Source organism: Gymnodraco acuticeps, unplaced genomic scaffold (genome assembly GCF_902827175.1).
Source record: "Gymnodraco acuticeps unplaced genomic scaffold, fGymAcu1.1, whole genome shotgun sequence".
Taxonomy (NCBI): domain Eukaryota; kingdom Metazoa; phylum Chordata; class Actinopteri; order Perciformes; family Bathydraconidae; genus Gymnodraco; species Gymnodraco acuticeps.
The window spans coordinates 214,607-240,366 of record NW_022992339.1 but is presented as its reverse complement, the minus strand read 5'-3'; the positions used below and the strand labels follow the sequence as shown (position 1 = coordinate 240,366).

The following is a 25,760-nucleotide window of genomic DNA, read 5'->3' as shown; positions in this document are numbered from 1 at the left end:
CAACAGATATTTGTGACCCTGGAGTTGCAAAAATGTTGTGGACGTGGGCGTCCACGATTGAATGTGTCAGTAGAGGCTCTGACACATCTGGTTGAACTGGGACTGCCATCGAGTTGCATCGCCAGACTCCTGGGTGTGTCTAGAGCAACGCTATTTAGGCGGATGACTGAAAATGACATTTCTATATCTGCTTCATATAGTGGCTGCACTGATGACGAATTGGATTCATTGATCACCACAATAAAAAGTGCAATGCCAGATGCTGGCTACAGTGTAGTCCGAGGTGCTCTACTTGCGAAGGGACACAGAGTGCAATGGGAACGGGTTTATGCATCCATGTATCGAGGGGACAGTGTTGGTGTGCTCGCCAGGATGACCCGGATGGGATGTGTGGTGAGGAGAACATACACAGTTCCTTACCCTAAGTACATGGTGCACATTGACACCAACCACAAGCTCATCAGGTTTGTCTGCATGCTGTCTGTATGTAATCTGTTCATTTTATTATTTTTAATGTCTAGTTGACATGTCTAGTTATTTTTAATGTCTTTCTTGTGTATGTAATCATATCATTGTCTATCATTGACAGGTACAACTTTGTTATCTTTGGGGGAATAGATGGCTATTCAAGGAAGGTAAGACTATTCTATTGTCAAGAACCAACAACTGAAAAATGTTGCCGAACATCATGTGATGGTTTTAGTTTTCTAAGCTTCAGTTTATTTTCTGTACCAACAGGTGGTGATCTTTAGGTACACAATCTAACCTATAGTTAATTACATATCGCCTCTTACCAAACAGACGATATGGACTTCTAAAGTCACCTTATATTTTAAGTGATTCAGATCAAACAATATGCATTTACTTAATTTCAAAATAAATACTTTGAAGAACTTGTGAAATAATGAAAACACTTATACTAGTAACTGCACAATACATGTCAAGAAGCTTGCCTGAGCTATCATGATATTCTGTTATACATTGAATAATTCTGTTGTGTGTTGTTCTCTTAATGCTGCACATTGTCATTTGACAGATGCTTCAAGTTAAACTGATTCATCAAGGTACTAATATGTTGTTTTATGTGTACTTGTATGTGTAGATGATGTACTTGAAGATAGCAGACAACAACCGGGCTGACACCCACTTGTGTTTCTTCAATGAAGCTGTGAACGAGCACGGGTTTCCTCTGAGGTATTCACATCATTTCATATGTAATCATTAGTGTAATTGCGGACCTTTCCATCAAATTTAGATGTTCCTCTCCAATGGCTGCATCAGTGACGACCACTTTACTTTTGATGGGACTCATTCATTGCAAATATTGTCGTGCTTTACTGTTAGTTCAAAAAGGCAATCTGAACATATAAGTTAAAACAATTGCCATTATAAACGGTACTTTTCTAGGCCACAAAAGTGCTGTCGGACACAGCCATATCAATTGTTAATTCTATGTGAGCCCCTCACATATGACAATATATAAGCGACATGTCAGATTTTTCTATCCCTCAGCTGAGATTCATGTACTGTACAGAAATATGAAAATATAATCTATTCACAAGCTGATGTGAACCATCCCTCATTCAGGTGTGGAAGATAACTCGAGGTTTAATAAAGTGAAAGAGAACTCTTAAGGGTTACAGTTAAGGACCTGTCCAGATATCTCAAATATGTATGTCCAGAGAGAGCCATTTGTGATCACATTATGGATGTAGATCATTATGGAATTGTACCCCTCGTTTTTTGGACCTTCAAATACGTACATTTTAACTATGCATAATTATTTGATTTATTTTCCAGAGTGAGAGGAGATCATGGTGGAGAAAATGTGGGAGTAGCACAATTAATGTTCTCAGTTCGTGGAACTGACAGTAACAGCTTCATTGCAGGGAAAAGCGTACACAATCAACGGTGAGTTAAACCTAATTTTGTAAGCTTATGAGCATATTTCTTCTTCTTAATATTCCCTTTAACAAACCTTCATAAGCACATGTTGAGACCATTCCTTCACAAAGAAGAAAATGACCATTTTCACAGAAATTTACCAGCCAAGCAGACATTTTAAAACTTTGAAAACTCACTTAATGTTATGTTTGTACTCTCCTGTCAAGTCAGTTGATTTTTTTAAATAAATGCAATTTTCAGTTTGAGACATTGCCATTGATTCAATGACTAGGAAACTTTAAATTGTTCATAGTGAACAGTTTGAATTGTCTTTTAAGTTTAACATTTCTTTGTGTTTTCTTCTCACAGAATTGAACGCCTCTGGCGTGATGTGTTCATGAGTGTTACGGGTGTCTTTTACAACACCCTGCACTCTCTTGAGGAACAACACCTGCTTGACATCAGTAATGTCCTGCACATCTTCTGCTGCCACTACGTTTTCTTGCCACGCATCCAAGCCAACCTGGATGTGTTCAGTGAGGCCTGGGCCAACCATCCCACCAGGACAGAGCAACATCTGACACCCAATCAGTTGTGGCAGGTGGGCCAGCACCTGAATCCTGTTGCAGATCCAGAGCCTGAGGTAAATTATGAATTTTCAAAACCATCACTATCTCTTGTTTATTATCAATCAATAAAAACCCAAACAGTATAATAAGTTATCTGATTCATAATCTAACTCCCCTTCTTGGATTAAAAAAGCCTCTGCTGGGAGCAAGCAAGAACACTTTTCTATAATATTACACTATTACCTTAACATTATTCCACAATCACTCCATTTTTTATTATTATAGAACAATTGCATATCCCCTTTATTTCACCTGATCACATATTTTGTAATAAGAAGTAGTAATGGCACAGTGCTTGCTTTAATATTTGTACACGCACTTTGTCTTTTTTAGGGTTTACTCATACCAGAGATTCAATCGGAAGAGAGTGGATACACAAATGAGCATCATACCGGGGTCAATGTCCCTACGCTGAACTTCCCTCTCTCAGACCTTGAAATGATGCAACTGCAAGACAACATTGATCCATTGGAAGAATCTGAATGTTTCGGAGTGGACATATATCTCAATACTGTCCAATACATTAAGAACTTAATTGAGCACCGATAGTTGTTACATTTAACAACTAAAGTATGATTTGTGTCATGATTTCAGTTATTTGGCAATGATGGAAAGTGAATCATTTTATATTTACATAGCTTATGCTTGATTAAGTTAATCTCAATTGCATGATTAGACATTTTTCTTTTGACTTATAATTGGAAGAGAAATTAATGGAAGTTTTTTTAAGATGCATTTTCAGTCAGGATCAAAAACCGTTTCAGAGCAACAGAATTACATTCATTTTACACTCTGTACAAAATAAAAACATTGTAAAAGAACTATTCGGAGTGTAATGCTTTACTGTTCAAGGGATTGGGCATTGTTAAAGTGTAAAAATGATAATGGACACAGTCTTTTTCCAAATGTCCTTTATTTATAAAACACGGTAGGTGTACCAACTGTAACCCTGTATCTCACACAGTGTATTGAATAGAGAGGCAAACCCTTCTCCAGAAAAATACAAAACAAACTGAGTCAGTGTGTACTGTAAACACACTTTGGCGGCTATCCTAGTTAGCGTTAGTTTAGCTTGCTAAGCTAACGTTAGCTGATGTCGGTATGCTGGGCTGGCGTAATGCGTAGGCTACTATTAATCACTGCTGTGTGTAATGTCAATTTGCAGAAAATGAAGAGAAAGTCAACAGACATCTCTTCTTATTTTAAGAAGAAGATGAGTAAGAGACAGAGCTGGCAGGGGAGCAGCAGCATAGGGCTAGTGAGGAGATGCTAGAAAGTGCATGTGGAACTCTGTGTTGTAAAAGTGAAACTAAAACCTAAGTACAGTTGTATTAATGTGATTGTGACCTTTATAATCATTAAAGTCTTCTTCACACTTTAGGTCTGCAGCTCCTTCAAAATGAAACGAGAATCTATGCAGTTTTTCCTCTTCTGTGTTCTGAGGTTATGAGCCGACCATTAGTCAAGTTTGTTTTCATAATGTTCTGTATGCTAATTTCAAAAAAGGGTAACCAGTTTGTTTATAAAGTATAAATATACATTTTCAAAACAAATGGAATACAAGCTATATGTATTACTCTCACCACAGTGGCCTCATCTAAAAACATATAAATATGTCTCGTCACCTATTTTCTGTCTAATACTAAAAGGTGGTGTTTTGTATCATTTATAATGTTTTGAATTTGCTATAAAGGTCAATAATAGATGGTGTTTGTGTTCAATCACAGTATGTATTTACCATTTTATACCCCTTGTGTTTTTGGGTCCTGTTGAAATAAAATAGTCATGTTTTAAAACTTGATTTAATAAAGTCATGTCAATCATCTTTGATCCCAGTGTGACACAAACAGCTTTGTTCAGTCTAAAACTATTTATAACCTAGAGACATAATATAACTGAAGAACATGTTGTGTTGCTGTTGTGTATTGTATGTGTTGAGAATGCTGAACATTTTGTGCCTTGCAATAAAGGAACTTATTTAAATTAAGCTTTATTTGTCTTTTAAAAAGGAAAGAACAACTAGCATGTAAAACAATAAATCACCAACACATGTATACATAACACAAAACAAGGTGCTTTTAAATGTTGTTTGAAGTCAAATGTTAACTATCCGTATTATATTCACTTCAGATGAATAGTATCAGAAAATGTAAAATAAGAAACCAAAGTATATCAGTAGGTGATTCTCTTTGCCATTGTTTTCATCTAGTCTATACTTTTACAACAATTAAATGCTTGGTTTTGGTGGGCCACCCCAAGATTTTCAGTGGCCCCATTTGGCCACCCCTATGAACAATTTCTGGAGGCGCCACTGCGACCCACCCCCGTATACAGATGTTGATGACAATGATGAGTTAGTTTAAACAGAGATGGATGATCAGAGATGAGATTGTTCAATGAATGTCCAGCTGATGTGATACTTTAAATGATGAAATCATGTGAAGAAGTGAGCAAACTAAAATGCTAAAATTGAGTGAGTCCATTTCAATTTATTTTACACTATTCCAAGATAATTTATTTTATTCTTGATTGTGATTATGGCCTGCATGTCTTTCTGTTCTAACTCAGCTGTCAGCTTCTTAGCAGTTTAGACAAACATCAAATTCATAATGTAGAGACTAGTTGGACAAAATAATGCTTAACAACGGTTCCATTACTGTGTGAACTGTATGATATATCGTTCTCCCGCTTGCTGCTGGGTGCAGGTGAAAGTAGGGCGACAGTTCTGTTCACATCGCTGACATTTGTCACAGGTAAATCTTGCAGGTATGCAACAAACATGACGTTGTCACACAGCGACAAGCTGGACACTGGATTTGCCGACACAGTACAAACCGGAAGTCAGTGAAATAAAGTTATGCAAAGATTACTTGTATTCTCTATAAACGCATATCCAGGGGCGCCGCCAGGGATTTTGGGCCCCATGAAAAGATATCACATTGGGCCACCAACCAAGCACAATTGCTGTAACCACACCTCCACAACCCAACCGACTCATTTATGCTTTAAATAACTCTACCTGTACAGGCTTGCATCTATCTTGTAGTGCAATACTAACTGCACAATATTTACTGACACTGAGCTGTGAAAATATAACACTGTGCAGACGGGCAACATTCTACTGCACTAGAATTCACTATTTGATATAAGACTAACATTCCTGACAATAGACCTCAATAGTCATCTTTTATGGAGTACATGCCTTTTTAATAACATTTTTGAATGGAACATTCATAAATCTAAATAAATCTAATTTAAATATACATGACCTCTTAAATTAAAATAAAATGAACATTAACACCAATATTATCATTTATAACAAAAACAATAACATAAGCAGCAGATTTTTTAAATTAAATATACATACCAACTACAAAATAAGCGGGCATTAAAGTGTAAACGGACAACAAAACGGAAATGGAAATGAAAAGGCCTGATGGTGGTGCTAAATCAGAGCCTATTACCTGTTCTCAGTCTTTTTCTCATCATGCATCTTCTGTGGATCCAATATCGTTACCATAGCCTTGCCCTTTAACAGTTATTACGAGCCCTGGCTCAGCCTTACTCACCAAGAGCCCAGCGCCTAGCCTTCTTACAGGCAAAGTCACTGATCAAGTCCTTGAAGTCCAGCTTTCTAGCCAACTGGCTTTCAATGGACAGCATGGCAAGACTGCAAAGCCTTATGGGGGGTCAGGGCTGCGGAGCCTAAAGATGGATCTGTTGGTCCTGGCACCAGGGGGAGGGACAACTGATGTAGTATGAATAGCTGCTAAAAATGTACCTGCATTTATTAAATGTCAGCTAAAAGAGGAAAAAAAATGAAAAACCTCTACATTTTCTGTGAAGATATTAACAGTACTTAAAGGTGGGGTAGGTAATTTAGAAATGTTTCAATTTGAAAATACACAACAGGAACAAATCTGCCACTTCCTTACAGAGCCCCTCCTCCAACACAGATGGAAGGCTGACAGGCAGGTAGGCCATCCAGTTATTTTAGCTGGGCCGGCTCAGATGATTGGTCGTGCTTTTTACAGCTTCCACAGATGACATTTTTTTATGGATTTTTAGTCAAAGCACTTTATATATTCATTGCTATCGGGATGTTAAGAGCATTCCATGGAATATAACAAAAAGTGTATCTCGAGTCGGTTTCTCAAACTTTCCCTACCTTTAATGTCAGCAAAACATTACAATTATTATTTACAATGGACTACGCTTAGCTAACAGACTAATTTCCACCACTCATGGACCACACCCACCTTTTCTCTTGAAAAACTGGATGACATACTGTCGCCCTTTAGTCCCTCTCTCTTTGGCTGCGTTTCACTTCTCTTATTTTTCATTTCCTCGCTCCTCGGTCTCGGTCTCACCGGAAGTTGATTTGTCTGCGCCATCTTGAGTAGCGTCCCAATCATAGACATATAAAGAGTAGACTGATTGATTGATTGATTGAAAAGTTTATTAACAGCTTGTATATTGGGTACAGTACAGTACAGCTCAAAACATACAATTGTTAAGGGGATGCAGACCAGAGAAAGACTTTCGTCTTGTTTACATCAGGGTCCCCCATTTCCAATTCATCATATCATTTAAGACATATAAGACGTATTTGACATACAGATGGCTTATTTACAATTTACATACAGGTGGTTTTTTACATACAGATTGCTTATTTACAATTTTCATTTTAGATTTCGTTCTAATACATCCTAACTGGACATTTAAGACATACCAAGTCTACAGATATACAGTTAGTAACAGAGTCTAAAATGCGAGTATATACATAGATGGGGGGGGAAGCTGTCCATTGTACGACAGGTTGAGATTTGTACCATTACCGGGGCCAGTTTTGCAATGCTCTCCCCCGAAGGTGCTCTTTGAGAGAGGTTTTGAAGGTAAGTATAGTTTTACTTTCCTTTACAGTTGTGTAAAGACGCCGCATTGGCTGCTGGGGCGCAAGAAATACGGCCGCCATCTTGGACCGGTCATCCTACCCATATTGTACAGACATTCTACCCATAGACAGCAGAGGTTTCAAGATGCCAGAGCACTGTGCGACGCGTATTGCTGTGCAAATCGGCGGACGATTGCGAACAGGGGTCGGGGGATTACTTTTCACAAGTAAGATTCAACATTATTATTGGTTGTATTTTGTAAATAGAATATTATTGTACTGTATTGATGTCCGCCAGCGAAATCGTAGCCAGCAAACATTATGTTTATGGCCAACTGAGACTTTATAAATCATATGCTGCTGTAACAAGTGCATTTCCCCAGTTGTGGATGAATAAAGTAAAATCTAATCTAATCTATCTAGGAAGAAGAATGAAGAAAATAAGCTTGACCTACTTCTTAAAAATATGTTGTGTTGACTCTCAAATCTCCCGTTTTTATTTTTGAAGGTTTGCCAAAGACAAAGATATGAGGAAGAAGTGGGAAGTTGCTTTGAGGAGGGAAGGGTTCACTGCAAGCGAGTCATCCGTGATTTGCAGTGAGCATTTTAAGCAGGACGAGTTTGACAGGACAGGACAGATTGTCCGACTCAGAGATGGTGTTATTCCCTCCATCTTCAGCTTCCCGGTTCACCTCCAAAGAGTAGGTGTATCATCATAAGGCTATTAGCATTCATAAATGTAAATACTCTATTATCAATAACAGGGCAGGGTGAAATACCTATCCCTGTGTGTGCGTGTGATATGTATATATTCTTTTCAAGTATTATGCTTCTTCATTTTAGCCGGAAAAGGGCAGGACTACGTCTACTTCCAGAAAAGCTGAAGAGAGCCTGTCTGTGGCCCCTCAGGACGACCCAGAAGCTTCAACCTCACACTCACAACCTCAGCCTAATGATGTAAGTATTTCTATTTTCAACATCATATCATAATGGTCCTAGACAAAGTAAAATCTCTCTTGTTTGCTGCCACTCATATTAAACACACTCACAAATAAACCCATACACACACAATTGAAGACATGTTGAACATGCATTCCTGGCACACTCACACAACACACACACACACACACACACACACACACACACACACACACACACACACACACACACACACACACACACACACACACACACGCACACACACACACACACACACACACACACACACACACACACACACACACACACATGATGCTGGCAGTGGCTTTGACAGGTGATGACTATAAGAAAGAATGTGGGCCATACTCTAGTTGTGTCAAAGTGATCTTTTAAAATGTTTTCCGGATTTCATATCATATAAACACCAAATCCCAGCATGCATTGCGGCTAAAACATCCAATAAGCGAGCTTAAAACCATAGCTGAGGATCTTGGGTAATCGCTCGAAATGCCTACGTCTGTTTCCGGTTATTTTTATTTTGAAATTCAGTTCCTGACGTACGCCAAAAAAGCCCGATATTATGGAATTAAACCAATAAATAAAAGCAAGGATAATTGTGTGTTATTGGTGAGTAAATAACAGTGTGTTATTTTGAAAAGAATAACGAATTAGAAGGAAAAAAATATTTAAAAATACAGATTTCAGTATCCTGAGGCTCTGAGCCCCATTTATTTTCCTCACAGACGGCAACAAAAGTCCAAAATTATACGATTTCAAATAAAAGCAATAATTGTGGCTTGATATTGAGTAAGAACATGTTTTTATGAACCACACAGCTTTCGATCTTCCACGACCCGACCGGAGAAAAAGACGTGCTGCAGGCAGTAGAAATACATTGCTTTTAAAATCGTGCTGTGCAACACGAAAAAAAAGGGGCAAATCGTGTTGGTGAACACGAATCAATAGATTAAAAATCGTGTTGGTGAACACGAAATGTCGTGAGACTGGGTTGGCATGCCACATGCTGAAGTTGGCACGTAATATGTTGCAGGTAAATGATGATTGTTGTAGACCTATTTGTACAAGTTATGTCTCTGCTGCTAAAAGTTGTATCTAAATATTGTTGTCTGTTCATTTGCACAGTTATGGCTGGACGTGATGATCAACATGTTGCTGTTTGTACTTGTTTGAGCAGTGACTGAATGTTTCTCTGCAGGCAAACAGTCCAATTGCAACGACCACCGGACAGATCAAGTGGAGGTTCATCAATCATCTCAATGAGGTGCAAAAAAAAGACGGACTGCATGCTGCCAATCAAATCACAGACAAACATGTCTACTTTGAGAACCACAAGAGGAGGGTGTCCCTGGCTGCACAAACACTGAGTCGCTCCGTGTCAGTTGCTCTCCGCACAATGAGGGATCTTAGGTACTCTCAGTTTAAAGACTGAGGCAACGGCAGAATTCATTGAGGTAAACAGTTAGTGATTATAGAACCAAGTACGTGTTTGTTTTTAAATAATTGATCAAAATGTGATTTGAGCATCAGGAACAATTTGTTGATAATTCTCTAAGTTCAACATGCAAATATTTTCATGAACCGTGATATTGCATATTCATAAATACAAAAGTGTGTATATAACCTTACACATACCTTCACACATTTTAGAGTGGTAAAGCTCTGTGTGAAATGTGCTGTAGCACAAAGCAGGCCTATGGAGAGAAGGAAGTCAAGCAAATACTAAGTTTGCATGTTGAACATACAGCTTAGAAATAAGTACTCTGTTCTCTTTATATCTTGAATAGATGAGTATTGATTACAACTATCTGATACCTAATGAAACACTGTAATGATAGTGATTTAGATGCCGATATTTCTTTATAGATTATTGACAGGCTGTTTGACACGATGAATGGACGCAATCCTCGTGCCAAAGGATTCAAATCTCCCTTGGGTGCTTTGAATTGGATAGAGAGGAAAGCATTTTTGTCAAGAGCCAGGGAGTACTTGCTCACTTTGGGGACAAAAGATGGAACACCACTTCACCGATCTAAGAGGTCTAATCAAATAGTGCTTGTTATTCATGCAGAAAAGTTCACGACATGAGTTCAACGATACTCTGTTCCGTTATGCATCGAGTTCATAAGATGCTCTGTTCTCTACATCAGGTTCATATGATGCTACTGTTACAATGTGTTTTCCTTTAGTTTGGTCTGCTTACATGATGCTCTTTTATTTCAATGTTTTTCTGTGTTCAGTTTTGTTTGTTGGAATGATCTTGTATTCATTGTTTTTGAGGTCCCAGATGCTTCTAAATAGTATGTATTCCACAACATCAAGTTTTGCAGGTGTCAGAAGGAGGGTATGTATGTTGAAATGATTTTCTCTTGTTTCAATGTTTTTCAATCTGCAGTTTTGTTTCTATTTGAATGATCTTGTATTCAGTGTTTTTGAGGTCCCAGATGCTTCTAATGGTACGTATTACACAACATCAAGCACATGTAGGTGTCAAAATGGTATGTATTGCATGTGTTCTTGCATGTGTTCTTGTTCTCAAGTTATCCCAGTTCTGCAATTACATTGTTCCTAGTTAGCTAAGTGTCCTACAAGTATACTGTATATGTTTTGCCATGATCAGAGTAATAAAATGTTTTTCTTTTGCAGGTACTTGTCAGTCATCGGATTTGTCATTAACATCGACACGTTGATGCTGATGATTCCTGAACTGCTCCAAGTTCAGCGGTATGTCCTCACCTACAGGTTCAGCCAGGATCACTTGGAGCTCCTATTTAATTCCATCAGAGCGTCAGGTAGCGTTGATGTTCTTTTAATTGCAATACATTCTGAAAATGACTTATGATGAGTAATGTATGTATTGTGTGCCTGTTTTCCATACAAGGTGGCTGGAATAACAATCCATCTGCACGCCAGTTCCAGGCCATCTTCTGCCGTCTGATGGTTCGATGTGGTGTTTCATAGTGAGACAGGCAATGTGGCAGCCCAAGATCACACTGTGTCCCTGTCTGCGGTAGAGATGTCCTCTGCTGAAACTGCTGAAGAGCACCCATCTCCATTCGCCAACATTTCGGCTGTTGTGTGTGACCACAGCTATCTTCCCACTCGGTTTGGTGGTCTGGTGGAAAATGCGCTGGTCTACATCACAAGGCACAGTGAAGGTGCTGAGAGCTGCAGAGAGGGTGATTCGCCAAGCTTCAACAAGGCAAGCTCCAAAGGTGTCGACAGTCACCTACATCGTGCGGGAGGAGATTGGAACGGAGGATGTTTTTCAGCTTGGGGAACACATTGAGGAGACGCAGTTTGGCATCGACAACCATTATTCCAACTTGTTGTCATTAGTTGTGTCTGTGTTTCTGAAAATAAGACTACACCACATTGCCAAACTCACCTCTCTTGACCTGCAGAAAGGGAGCACGAGAAATAAGCTTTGCAAAACAGTCCTCTTTCAGGGCTTTTAGCGCATTTACACTTTCATGAGCAACTTTGTGTAAATATGGTTTGGGGCGGGGTGGTGTCATGTTCTTCATTTACATTTTTTATATAGATATAGATGTAGATTTTCATTTTTTCTGACATAGATATAGATATTCATTTTTACTGATATATAACTTCTGTCTATGTATAATGTATTATTGTTTCTTCATTTTTCAACTTATTAAAATAGCTGAGTAGTAGGCCTACACAATCTGCTTCTCTATCATATAGACCATTAGTGTTTTTTTATATGTTTGTGTGTGTGTATATATTAGCCTATATTATATATTGTGTGTCTTTTGCAAAATACCTATCATACATAACATATAGGCTATCAAATACCAGAATATTCTATTGCTGTTAAGCCTACTATGAATATTAAAATACACCGAATCATGTGTCCGGTATCATGCCTACATATATGACGTTTGCAGAAACCCCCCCCCTGTGAAAATCAGTTTTGTATTCAGCGAGTTATGATTGATTAAATGCACTGACACTTCATTGCGCCTGCCAGACAGATTACACTGAGTGGAGCGGGTGACCGGTCCAAGATGGCGGCCCCACGGCTCGTCAGCGCCATGGATGTATAATAAGAACTGGATACAGCGTGGGAGGCGGGGCCTCATTAATTCCTATGAGAGTTGCTCAATGGCGCATGATGACAAAATGGCCCAACCTTTGAGAGAGCGAAACGTCACAGATTACCCGGCATGCCTGAGAAGTACCCGTATGTGCACTCATAGAGCATGCGCAACTTTAACCACGCCGCCCAAAAGGCTCGTTCACATTAAGCACGTGAATTTGCGTACACGTAACAGCACCGCGCGTTCATGACAGCATGGTACTGGATTTATATTAACGAGGCGGCAGTTAGCAGCTAGCGGCTAGCTAGTAAATTATGCTAAATTACACATCAATCGTTATGTACTTTTATATTACGCTGACATCAGGATCTAGTGATATCCAAGCAACAGAGCTTCATTTAGCATGATACTTGTGTGGGTTGTACATGAAACCACTTGGTAATATATACAAATGTATATGTTGAAGCCTGTTATGATCAATTGTGAGTTAAAACTTTATCTAAAAAGTAAAGCTGATGATGGATTACTGTGGTGGAGTTAAAATAACAATAGCCTATTTATTTTTGAAATGTGATGGAGTAAAAGGATAGTAACTGTGATTATTCATGTTAAGTAGCCCACAAGTAACTAAAACAATTGCAAGTGCAATAAGAAGCTACAGGAACGTTAATCTACGTCGGTAATATTAACTTTATTTAATATAACATAAATCCAAACCAAACGATCATAAAGCCCATGTAGTATAATATTTTACAAATTATGAATTACAGCAAACATGTGCAATATATCCATTATTACAGCTCCGTGGGCTGGCAGTAAGGCGATATGGTCCGTTGTTATTGTGCATCCATGGGTACGGTGGCCCTGAAGTGCAAGACACCACAGCATTTCACAAAACACCACAGCATTTCAGAAAACGCCCTCTCCAGCGTCTTGTTTGAATGACAGGAGTAAACACAGAATTAATGCTTTATTCATTCATCATTTTTAAGGGGCTTATCTCCATGAAAATACTATGGTAGACTACCCAATATTCGCATCGCTCTAATCGCTCAGTTTCACCGCGGCTGTCAGCTGTGTTTGCTCCTGTCATTCAAACAAGAGGCGCTGGAGAGGGGGCGGGGCGTATCTCCATGTAAATCCTATGGGAGATACCAACTACAACAAAATGAACATATTTGACCGTAATTTAATTGTAATACACGTTTCAAAGTGATGTCGAAGCAACTACATACTGATAACGGTTAGTAAAACCCATGAATTAACGCTTTAACAAGTCTGCAAACAAGACGGCAGGTGAAAAGCTTTTAAAATGCGTGTTTTTTCTGAATGGAATCGGATCCATCAGGCTAAACTAACCTATTGCTGCTCCGTCCACACTCACAACAACGTCATACAGACATAAATAAAGCAGCGACTGTATTCACCATGACACAGACAGTCTGAGGTTTGTACATGTTTAACTTGTGTCCAGTTTCTGAACAGATATGAGGAGCTCTGAGTGTGTGCTAACAGCTGATGTGTTGGGACATAGTTCGCTGTCGGGTATTGACCAATCACGAAGCGTCATTTCTTGACTGGCAGCAAAAACAACCAATCACAGCAGTGCTTCACTGGCTGGCTCTGTCCAATCACAAACAAGAAGTGTTCTCTCTAAAGTAATACCCTTTCCGTCCAATGTGAAATGCTGTGGTGTTTTCTGAAATGCTGTGGTGTTTTCTGAAATGGTGTTTTCTGAAATGCTATGGTGTTTTCTGAAATGCTGTTGTATTTTCTGAAATGCTGTGGCGTTTTCTGAAATGCTGTGGCGTTTTGTGAAATGCTGTAGCGTTTTCTGAAATGCTGTGGTGTCTTGCATTTCAGGGCCACCGTAAGAAATAGAATGTTATAGAAACCTCTGTGGCTACATGTCAGAATTATACTTCAATCTCATCTGATCGTTTTTTTTCAGAACACTCAGCTAATTGGTCGGACAGAGGCCAGAGACTTGGGATGAGCACCTTGATGCAATAATGTTTGGTCTTTGGCAAAAAAAACGATGACCACAAAATATTCTCCCTATTTTCTCATGTTTGGGAGAGAAGCTCGCTACCAGTCAGAGGTGCCGGACCACTACATGGTTGGTTAACCTATAGAAATTGAGTCCAATTTAATCTAGGCTGTGTGTGCATTATCACATTTTTACCTTGAACTTTTTTATGAAATATATTTTCTGTATTATACTAGTTTTTCACTAGCGAATTTCTGTGTTATCTCTGTCAAATGAGAGTAATGTATTTCTACAACTTTTTGCAAACGTTGATGGTAGTGTGGAGGATGTTGTGGGCCAAGAGAGATTGACAGAGGACATCCTGTATGGGGGTTATTCCATATCTTTATTCAAGAGCGTGGTCTTTACATTTAGTATACAAAACATGTAAGAGTAAACGACATTGGATTTCAAAAATTTGACTCAAAAGAAGACTTCTTACAAAAATCCATGCCAAAAGCTGTAACACACAAACATTTACAAAAATGCCCGAGGAGGGCACAAGGGTTAAGAATGACAAAGTTTGACATAATCATAATAACGAAAATAATAAATATCATTCTTATATATAATAAATGTAGTTATATAATATTTCTGGATCTCTTCATCTATGCTTTGTGTCCTTCCCTTCACACAGGTACCCATAGGGCCCCATTCTGGCGGCTGCAGGTTAGCTGTTAGAGGCTGGTGACAGCAGAGCCTGAAATGAATAGTCAAAGATAACTATTTTTATGAGAGCATAGCAGTCTCTGGTAAATATAACTTACATTTTTCTGTGATTGAGCTCTTTAGTTAAAAAATAACAGAAAAATATAAACATACCTTTTGCATTTCCGCCTATGATTCATTAAGTGTTAATATTACAAAGATGCTAAGAGATATCGATATCATTGTCTTTATTGAATGCTATAGGCCTACCTCTCTTTGAACATCTAATTCAAATGTTGTGACATTTTGATCAGTATTTCCAGATATATATGGGATAAGAACAAAAGGCCCCCCTTCAAAACATGTTTGTGCTTTGTTCTACCTCAGGTAGGGGTATCTTGAAAACTAAAGCCCTTTTTAGGGGTGTTCCTCTACTAAAAATGATTGATAGAGATTGGGGAAAAACATTTTCAGATTGAAACGGCTTTAAATGTTAAATATTTGAACAATACATGTTTAACTTCAACAGTCTTGTCTGTACACACTCCGGTACAGTAGGTGGCGGCCATCCCGTTTAGTCGCCGCCATAAAAACAAAAGAAGAAGAAGGGCGCTGTGAACTGGAAGTTCTTTCATTTTAGCTGAAGAACAAGTCTGCTTGTTTTTCCACTATATCGGTCTGAGGACCAAAAACAATCAACAAACTTTTATGTCCGGCCTAAAATAAGCCCCCAGAAACAGACTGGACACATATATCGAGCATTTATCGTGTAGTTTATCAAAACGGTGAAACGGAACCGTGTTCTGAAGCTCTGCTATGAACACTGGGATGCTAACTTCGCCTTCGCTACCAAACGAACTGTGAGATTGTCGGGCTCGTCAACAGTATCCACAAAACAGGAGGTAATGGACATTTGTCGTTGAATAATGTTTTTGTTTTCTGTTTTAACTTAACTTTACACACAGCTTTACACAAGTTAGTCTTGGCAGTGCTGCACGCTGGCGGCCAACGTGAACTAAGGCTAGCCATGAGCAGTCAAAACAAACCCAGAGCCACACTCAGGGGCTAAAGTCTTGAGTTATTTACCGTTAGTCGCAAAAGCATAACACGGACCAGCAGCAGTTCCCCGTGCGTTTTTTTAGCGACCACACGTAGTTGACGTCTTTCATTTGTTAACCATTACAAAAAAAATATCGTTAGCTTGATTGCTAACTTCCGCTCTGCGCGCAGCTCGTTTCTAGCTTATTATTTGTCCTGCTGACAAGTGTGTTGTTTGGTCTAACAATATCAATAATATAAGGAGTTTTTTCATTGGCAGAAGCGTTGAACACGACTAAACGTTTAACTCGCTAAATTTGCTTTAGCTGAACATTTTAGTCAAAACAGCCATTATCATTCATTTTACTTTTGTTTGTGTTAATTGTTCCTTCAGTGTCCCCTCAACCAAACGGTCATAAAGTCAAAAACAGAAGTCGTGCAGTTTATATGACAGGGACGTGACAGCCCTTCTCCCTGAAGACGTTTTGACTATTATGAATAGTACATACAAAATAAGTAAATATAATAATAATTAAATGATGGCTCTTTTGAGTTTACCTACACACCATGGCATTGTGGGAGTGAGCTAGGCTGCACCAGGTCTCTGCAACAGATGTAATTCTTACCTTCAAAAAAAATATCACGGATAGAAACACTTTTAGGGTTAAAAGAGATGAATTAAACAATTAAAGGTCCCATGTCATGGCCATTTCTACTGATCATATTTCCATTGTTGAGGTCTACTAGAATAGATTTAAATCGTGCAATGTTCCAAACTCACATTGGTTTCTCATACAGCATCTCTGTAAAGTATGTGTATTCACTCTCTGTCCTAAATGGCTTGTTGGAGCTCCTGCCCCCCCCTCCCTGTGAGCCCAGTGTGCTCTGATTGGTCGGGACGTTGCGAGGCTCGTTGCTGCGAGCTGCTGCGAGGAGCGGACAGGTTTCCGGGTCGGCGATACAGCTAGAACAAGCGAAACTCATCCTGAGCACACAAACACTCACAGCCGAAGTAAAAACAATAAGTGTGGCTTGATATTGAGTAAGAAAAAGGTTTATAACGCTGTGAGAATGAGTCTGCGGAGAGCATTTCTCCGCCATCCCAACTCGTCTATTACCAGCGTTCAGGGAGCTCTATGCAAGTCAATGGGACTCCCTGTTAGTTAGCCAAGGGGTCCTGGTGTGTGAGGTGCTCCGCGGATTGGTCCATTTGGGCCAATCCGGTCATTTGTTGTTGATTTGGGTGTTCACACGTCACAGAACCCAGGAAGCAAACAATGGAAAAAGAGAAATGTCCAACGAGGCGTTCTGGGGCAGCACAGACAGGTCTTTCTGTGTTTCCATGCAGAAAAACCTTCATAACACACAAGGGGACGGGTAATAACCGGAAAAGCATGACATGGGCCCTTTAAGTCTTTCATTTAGAAAATAACCTCAGAGGAATGAGTATTGTTAGAACCTAGATTTAGTCAGTGTGAAGTTCAGTTTGCAAGGAAAGCCTGCTGCACAATACCAGGACCCTGTTACCAATCCTGGACTTAACAATTGTGTCCTTCATGAACAAGTTGCCCATCTCTGCATTATGTTGAGATTGTGTTCCATTTATCTGAATCTTTATTTCATGAAAGAATAATCATAAATGCTGAATGCACCTAATAGAGCCTTGGGAAACCAGGTATGTTTTTGCAGCTGTATACTGTTATTGATAAATGATGACGTCCACCCATGGTAACAGTTCTCTGAACTCCCCCCTCTCTGTACAGCTCGTCCACTGGAGCGTTCAAAGACAGCAGGGGCTGTTGGGATTCCAACATCCCGTATCATCGTTGGGCCCTGAGATGACATCACAGCAGCAACAGGTTCCCAGTGCTGCCATTCCTCCCCAGCTTGCTCACAACTCCTCTGCTCAGCAGGCCCGGCATCACATTCAGGGCAATCCGCTGGACTCAAGTCAGAGCAGTGCCACTGCCAGGCCTCTGGATCACAGAGCCCTGTGCGGCAGGGCGGGCTGCTCTGGTGTTGCAGCAGCCAGCGGGGAGGGAGCCAGCAGAAACGTTTCGGCCTCCTGCACCAAGTCCAGCTTCTCCAGAAGAGATGGAAGCTTGGAGCCATGGCCTGAGGAAGCAGTGGACAACTCCCATGGGCTCTACTCACTCCACCGCATGTTTGACATAGTTGGAGCACAGCTTACCCATCGTGATGTCAGGGTACTGTCATTCCTTTTTGTTGACGTGATTGATGAGTATGAGCGAGGTGGCATCAGGAGTGGAAAGGATTTCCTGCTGGCCCTTGAACGCCAGGGTCGCTGTGATGAAACCAACTTTCGACATGTTCTACAGCTTCTAAGGATCATCACACGCCATGACCTATTGCCGTACGTCACACTCCGGAAACGGCAGTCTGGTGAGTAATGCAATGTAAATACTATGATCATACAAGACTTCAAATACATATCAGTGGAAATGAAGGTGTATTTTAAACTCCAAAATACAGGATTGGGAGAAACAATTGTACATTTCTCCTTTCCTTTTGAAAGTGTGCTCTAGTGTTTGTTGCTTGTATTTAGCCTTTGCCTAAGTTACCTTAGTAAACTGTATTCCATGTTCATGTTTGTAGTCTGTAGGCCACATATTTTGTGAGGGTTTTTCATACTTGTCCACAGGGACATGTGAGGTCTTGCGATTCTGCTTTGCCAACAAGGCTTGCAGTGTAGATGCTGGAAAGCAATCAGAAAAAAGAACAAGTAGTAATTATTAGGGATGGGAACGATTAATCGAATATTCTAAATTATTCAGGTGTTCGAATATGAGTTAATTTTTTTATAAATTTTTTTTGGGAGGGATTCCTAAGTTGATTACATATTATCAAATTGAATAATTCAATGTATACGACAGCGCCATAGCTAAGTGTGTTAGGTCTAAAGGTGTGTTTTGCCCCCTCACCGGTCCTCACAGCGGGCAGAGCTGCAGGTGCTGATCTCTCTCTCTCTCTCTCGTCCGGTTATACTTCACTCACGTTTATGTCCAAATCCATCAGATCTATCTAGTTCTAGCTAATGATATGGCTGCTGCCCCTCCCTACACGCAGATCACGCAGACTCAAACCTCATCTTAGGCGCAAATGCGCCCCGCAGCCGTTGCGAGGTTCCGGCGCTAACAGTTCATGAGCGTGCTCCCCCGCCCCCTGTCAACACTCACGACACATGAGTGGCCAGCCTAAACAACAAAAAGCGCTGCTTGGCAACCGTGTGTGGCGGCAAAGTACATAGACATTTTGACAGGAGAGATTTAGTTTTGCCGGTATTCAACATATTTTACCAGTCATAGTCCGGTAATTATTTACACTCCAAGAAGAGTCCTACACAGACATGGCGTCAAAAAGGAGTAATGTGTGGAAATATTTCGACCAGGTTAGTGAGTGCGGTGTGAATGCTATACCTTGCTATACCCGCAACCTCCGTTCCAGCTGAGAGGGTCTTCTCTACAGCTGGCCTGATTGTGAATCGCCTCCACACATGAAAGCTGTAGACCTATAGCTGTCAAACTGTGATCACCAGTTCAATACATTTGACTCATTTGACTTGTTTCTACACTTATTTGAACATGTATTTATTTTTTTCCAAAAATTATTGCAAAAATGTTTTTGGAAAAAAAGTTTTAGAATGTTTTTTTTATATAGGATATGTACATTTCGGTTAACCGTTTTTTGGGGGTTTGAATATTCTAATATACATTTGCTTTCAAATTCCCATCCCTAGTAATTATGGAGGATATGGCACCTTATTGTTATTGGTTTCAAAAAGTTGAATAATCTTACTGTCTTGTGCGTAACATTTGACTATAAATAACTTAACAAACATGTTGGTTTGTACTTGTCTGAAGTGACTACTTATGTCGTCATGGCACCACTAAAATGTAGTTTTTGGGCCAAAATGTCTCTGCTTTTTGTGTGATGATAAGTCCTGCAATTTCAAATCATCTGCTTTCATCAGTGTGCCCGGACCCTGTGGACAAGTACCTGGAAGAGACATCAGTGCGCTACATTTCACCCAGAGGAGTGGTGCAGGGCAAGGACACTGCGCCTCACAGAAGAACAGGTGTGTGTACGTGTGTGTGTGTGTGTGTACGCACGCGTGTGTGTACGTGTGTGTACGTGTGTGTCTGTGTGTGCATCCAAGTAACTGAGATATCGTTTTCTAGGTCCACAACCAGTCATTTGCTGTTCCCCGTCAGGACCCCACGTTGGCCCCCCCCCAAACAAAGCCAGCTCCTCCTGCACCAAACCGCAAACGGAGGAGAAGTCATTCTTCAGCTGACTGCAGAGAGAAGCAAACATGTGGTAAAGCGAAACACAACACAGAGAAAGCCTCATGAATATGTTGACAAATACATCAAAATAAGACCTGTCTAGTGACATTGCTTGCTTTAAAGCAACAGTTACCAACCCTTTTACATGCCTTTAAATAAGTAGGTAACAATTGTTATTTTCAGTATACTGTATTATATATATATATATATATATGTTTTCTTTTTAAAAGAGAACCGGGTTACAGGAATCATGGTTAGGGATTAGAGACATTTGATATTTCCTGGAGGGATTGTAATGCAGCGATGCATCCTTGTAATTTATAATAATTACAACCAGTCCGAGTGTAACTTAGAATTACACGAAGTAGACCATGTTACTACAGTGCATGTAAACGCATTATATGATTAACAGTGTGACCTGGCTACTCTGAGTAACCTGTGTGTGTATATTAAACTTAGGGCTGCCCCCAATTAGTCGACTGAACGTTATTCGTTTTTCATCAGTCTATTAGTCGAAGAAAGAAAAACAACGTCAGCCGGAAAACCCCTCAGACTTCATACAGAGCTGTGCCTGGTCATTAAGGTCATTCTGTCGGGCAGGAAATCCAAAGTGTGGGATCTTTCTGAGCATTTAAAGGACGAGCCCCACAACGCAAACTCTGCAGGTGGCCTTCATATCGACGCCATGGAACGTGTGTTCCTTTTTTCATAATCGGAGGAAAACAGCAGCAGTGAGTCAGGCAGTAGCCTAGCCTTGTATCTACACACAAGACCTGAAATATACAATGCCCGTCCAACAAAAAGATGCACTCTAATATTTTGTGTAAACACCATTCAAATCAATCACTGGAAGTTGGAGTTGGTGATCAGCTAGTAGCCCGTCTGGGTGTTTGCTACTATTGAATTTGAGGAAGTGATGGTTTACCCGACAAATAAGTAGACAATATTAATCCAGCAGACGCACCCTGTAGTCGCTTCACCTCCATCCATGTTGCCAGGTCACTAGTTAACCTGTGAGGAGAGCGATCTCCAGGAAGCTCTGTTCCCCAGTGACAGAGAGGGAAATGGGGGACCATGATTTAAACCGGTGTGTTGTAAAAATCTGAACCGACCACCACAGCTCCCCCAATATGGTACTTTTACTCCACTACATGTATTTAATACTTTAGTTACTTTACAGATGTGGATGAATGATGGTAAATCTAATCAAGTGTTAAATCAGACTTTAGTTCCACCTGGAGTAAATCCACCAGCTACCCTGCAGTATACAAAGTCATTCAAACTAGCTGCACCTTTACCAGCTTTGAGAACACTTTCATGATCAATCATTATAAAACATATCATATATATTATTCTGAAATGGACCAATCTGCACAGTGACTACTTTTAGTAGAACCACACTCTGGTACTTCTACTTTTACTCAAGTACAAGATCTGAGTACTTCTCCCACTTTACACGTAATTGGGGCGACAGAGCTACGAGTAAAGGTAAACGAAAACTGCATTTCTCCGTCTAAATGTGATGCCTTTTGACCAGATGTTTGGAGAGATTGCTCATGTTTCCGTGCTTACGCACAAATATTTGTGGCAAATGAGCATTGTCCACATAGAGCCTTGTAGAGTATCACTAGGAGATTTGTTTGATGATCTTATTGACTTTACGTTGTGCTCTCCTCCTTCAGATATCCGCCTCCGGGTTCGTGCTGAATATTGCCAGCATGAGTCTGCACTTCAGGGCAACGTCTTCTCTAACAAGCAAGAGGCAGTGGAGCGCCAATTTGAGCGTTTCAACCAGGCAAACACTATCCTCAAATCCCGAGACTTGGGTTCCATCATCTGTGACATCAAGTTCTCTGAGCTCACCTATTTGGATGCCTTCTGGAGGGACTACATCAACGGATCATTGCTTGAGGCCCTTAAAGGGGTCTTCATCACAGATTCCTTAAAACAGGCTGTTGGCCACGAAGCTATAAAACTATTGGTCAATGTTGATGAAGAAGACTACCAGGCTGGTCGGCGCAAACTACTTCGTAATTTGGTGACAAGTGGAGTTAGCCCAGGTGGAGCTAGCAAATATTCTGTATCTGTGGACCCCCCACAGGGAACTGCGTGAGATGTGTTTGTGTCGTTTGAGGTGCCTGAAAATAAACGAAAGGACTTCTAGCTTCCCATTCAATTCCTTGAGAGCTTAGGTCTTAGGATATCAACTTGGCCCTCCTGAGCGTAGCATGCAAGGTGATTTAGAACTTTGTTAGCAGAAGTAGGTGCATACAGGTGGATATTATTTTGAATGTTAAGCTTTTCATTTTATTTGAGGAGAATACTCATACATGTGTGCATTGAATTTAACTAATTTTGTTTCTTGAACCTTAGCTCATTGAAGTGCATTTGTTACCTGATTACACTCTTGACAACCTGTTGGAAAAGCTCGTGTTTATGATGTAAATGACTCTCAGTGGGATTTGTACCTTAGGGTCAAACTGGTCGATCTGCTGTCCAGCCATGTCCGGTACATAACAGATTGGTTGGATTAACCCCAAGGGAAGAGTGTTCTGTTTGTTATAGAAAGGCACAGATGTATGACTTACATTTAGATTTTCCTTTACTTTCCTTAAGATTTAACACGGTTTCCTGGTGTGAAAAGATAAACCCTTAAGAGCCTTGGCTCCCAGTTGGTCTCACTGTCTACATCCTTGTGTCTTTCAGATTATTTCATTAACAACGTGACTTGTTACCAGGGGCTGTGATTCTGACCTAATGTGACATTTTAATTGTTTAGTTAACACCGATATTTAAACTTTGTGGAACATTTTAAAGGTGGGGTCGGTCATTTTGGAGAAACCAGCTCGAGTGCGCTAGAATTTGAAAATACACAACTGGAAAAAATCTGCCACTTCCTCAGAGCCCCTCCTCCAACACACACGAACGTGCACATGACCAATGAGGGCACGAGATCAGTTTGTGCCCCGATGGAAGGCTGACAGGCAGGTAGGCCATCCAGTTACTTTAGCCGGGCCGGCTAAAATGATTGGTCGTGCTTTTTACAGCGCTACAGCTTCCAGAGATGACATTTTTGTATGGATGTTTTGTCAAAGCACTTCAGATATTCATTGCTATCGGGATGTTAAGAGCATTCCATGGAATACAACAACGAGTGTACCTCGAGACGGTTTCTCAAACTTACCTACCCCACCTTTAACTGTTCTGAATCATATTCAATGAAAAATGTAGTCATTCACTGTGTTTGACATATTTTGGGATTTGCACGTTTCATTGACAGCCCGAACCACACCTACCTGCCGTCTCCACATGTTTACTCATATAACAATGAATTTAAAAATATTTAAAACAACTGTCAATCACATGCTGAAAAAGCAGTACAAGCAGGTGCTTTTACTTCCTCGCCCAATTGCTGGGCTTGATGGAGGAAGAAGATGTTTCTGCGTATCCTCCTCCATCCACAATGCTTCCCAAAGCAAACTGGATACTTAAGGCTTTGAAACGGGAATGGAGCATACACTTCTACAATTTTGAGTGCAGGTGCTGATCATGCGCTTGTAGTGGAACAAAAATGACTACAGCATTTTCTGAAATGCAGCAAGGCAAGCAACGTTGGAATATAATTGAATTTCATTTTGGTATCCATGGTTTAAGACATCAGGTATAATGGGTGCCTGTGAGAGACAACTAAAATATTATAGAGTGGTCAAATACACTGAGTGGCCACTTTATTGGAGAACACCCTTTAGGTCCGCTGACAAATTCATCCTATACATTGAGATACTGGCGAGTCACTAGCTTTATCAGCAAGCTGTGGAAGCCCAGCTTTAAAGCTTCTTGTCATGGTTCCAGCCCAGAGTGCACACATCTAGTAGAGTCCTGTTTTATCAACAGCTTGTTCACTGTTTATTTGGCCTGACAGTGGTATGAAAATGTCAGGTTCATATTTCTGTTATACTTTGTGGATTACAAAAAGATTGGTACTCTAGGCTTTTTGTTTCATCGCAGGTGCACACCTCCCTTATTGCAGCAGTAGGTTGAATTCCCTGTTCTGTGTTGAAGTTCAACTTTCCCTTAAAGTCTCCAAAAACATAATCGCCAGAGTGTCAGTGAACTAATAACAATGTCTCTATGATGGGATGGATTTACCATTCTCCTGCATCATAGTCTGTGCATCAGCTGACCTCCACCCTGACTGGAGGAGCAGCATAGAGGACACAGTGAAGTACAGTATGTCAATCTTGAGTCATGCAATTTAAGATTCTCCAAATTGGAAATGTTGTAATGTCATTGCTGTCGAACCAGGACAGGTTATTACTTAATGCAAAAAGTAACTTGTTTGGACGTGATTAATATGAATCATAAGATATAAAAGACTGTGCATAATGCTGATTTGTGAATACATCATTTAGAATTTATAACAGAATTTGATTACAGGCTTAAATGTCATTTAAGTCACAATTGTCAATTGCAATGCCAGTCTCAAATGCTTACATTTGACATTTTCCATTCATCTTTCTTTTACTCCGTGCACATAGCCAAATAGTCGTCGTCATGCCAAATATATTCTTCCTGCTAAAAATGCTCTTTCTTATCTCTGCTATCATACAATCCGTGGGTTCATATTAAAACACAAGTCATGTTTGACTGCCCTCTATTACATAGTCGGTCTACATTTATTTATTTGTTATGTCGAGGTTGCAAGTTAGTATCTATTATATAGGTTGGTGTGTTCTGTTGAATGAATGTTATGTTAGTTAAATACAGCTGTCTCCTTCGCAAAATTGCATATAACCTGTTATGTCAAAATGTTGTAGAAACTCGCAGTGCTAATATTTTGTAATTAACTTTATTGGGTTTCCAGTTTTCAATCAATTTTGCATTTCTTCAGAAAACAGACACATAGGTCTGTTAATAAATGAAATGGATGGGTTTTGTTGAAGTCCCAGGCATTATTATTTGTACATGACACATACAACCAAAATCTTTAGGTGGAAAACTGTGTGCATTTTGCAATATATAATGTACAGGATTATAAATAGAGGAACAAACCCCCAAAAGGGCTTTAGTTTTCGAGATACCCCTACCCGAGGTAGAACAAAGCACAACCATGTTTTGAAGGGGGGCCTTTTGGCCTTATCCCGTGTATATCTGGAAATAATGACCAGAATGTCACCAAATTTCACTTGGATGTTCACAGAGAGGTATAGCATACAATAAAGCAAAGCAAATTATATCAATACCTCTTACCATCCTTGTAATATTAACACTTAATGAACCAAAGGCAGAAATAGAAAAGGACATTTAAAATGC

At 40.0% G+C, this 25,760-nt stretch overlaps 3 protein-coding genes across 3 annotated transcripts; all 3 read left to right on the top strand.

The window, feature by feature from the left end:
- Positions 1-323: 323 nt before the first annotated feature.
- Positions 324-3,062, top strand: LOC117541508. The gene is made up of 5 exons (XM_034208693.1): positions 324-464; positions 590-635; positions 1,801-1,911; positions 2,254-2,527; positions 2,847-3,062. The coding sequence occupies exons 2-5, from the start codon at positions 619-621 to the stop codon at positions 3,060-3,062; spliced, it is 618 nt and encodes a 205-aa protein (XP_034064584.1). The 5' UTR covers positions 324-464; positions 590-618.
- Positions 3,063-7,927: 4,865 nt separating this feature from the next.
- On the top strand, positions 7,928-10,398 carry LOC117541482 (THAP domain-containing protein 5-like). Its single transcript, XM_034208652.1, has 3 exons — positions 7,928-8,108; positions 8,251-8,364; positions 9,563-10,398. The coding sequence occupies exons 1-3, from the start codon at positions 7,935-7,937 to the stop codon at positions 9,794-9,796; spliced, it is 522 nt and encodes a 173-aa protein (XP_034064543.1). The 5' UTR covers positions 7,928-7,934; the 3' UTR covers positions 9,797-10,398.
- A 5,303-nt stretch (positions 10,399-15,701) lies between these two features.
- Positions 15,702-25,380, top strand: dedd (death effector domain containing). The gene is given in 6 exon segments (XM_034208677.1): positions 15,702-16,004; positions 17,904-18,543; positions 20,132-20,236; positions 20,340-20,386; positions 20,388-20,478; positions 22,130-25,380. Coding segments are annotated over 5 exon segments (1,239 nt in total). The 5' UTR covers positions 15,702-16,004; positions 17,904-17,978; the 3' UTR covers positions 22,561-25,380.
- Positions 25,381-25,760: the final 380 nt, after the last annotated feature.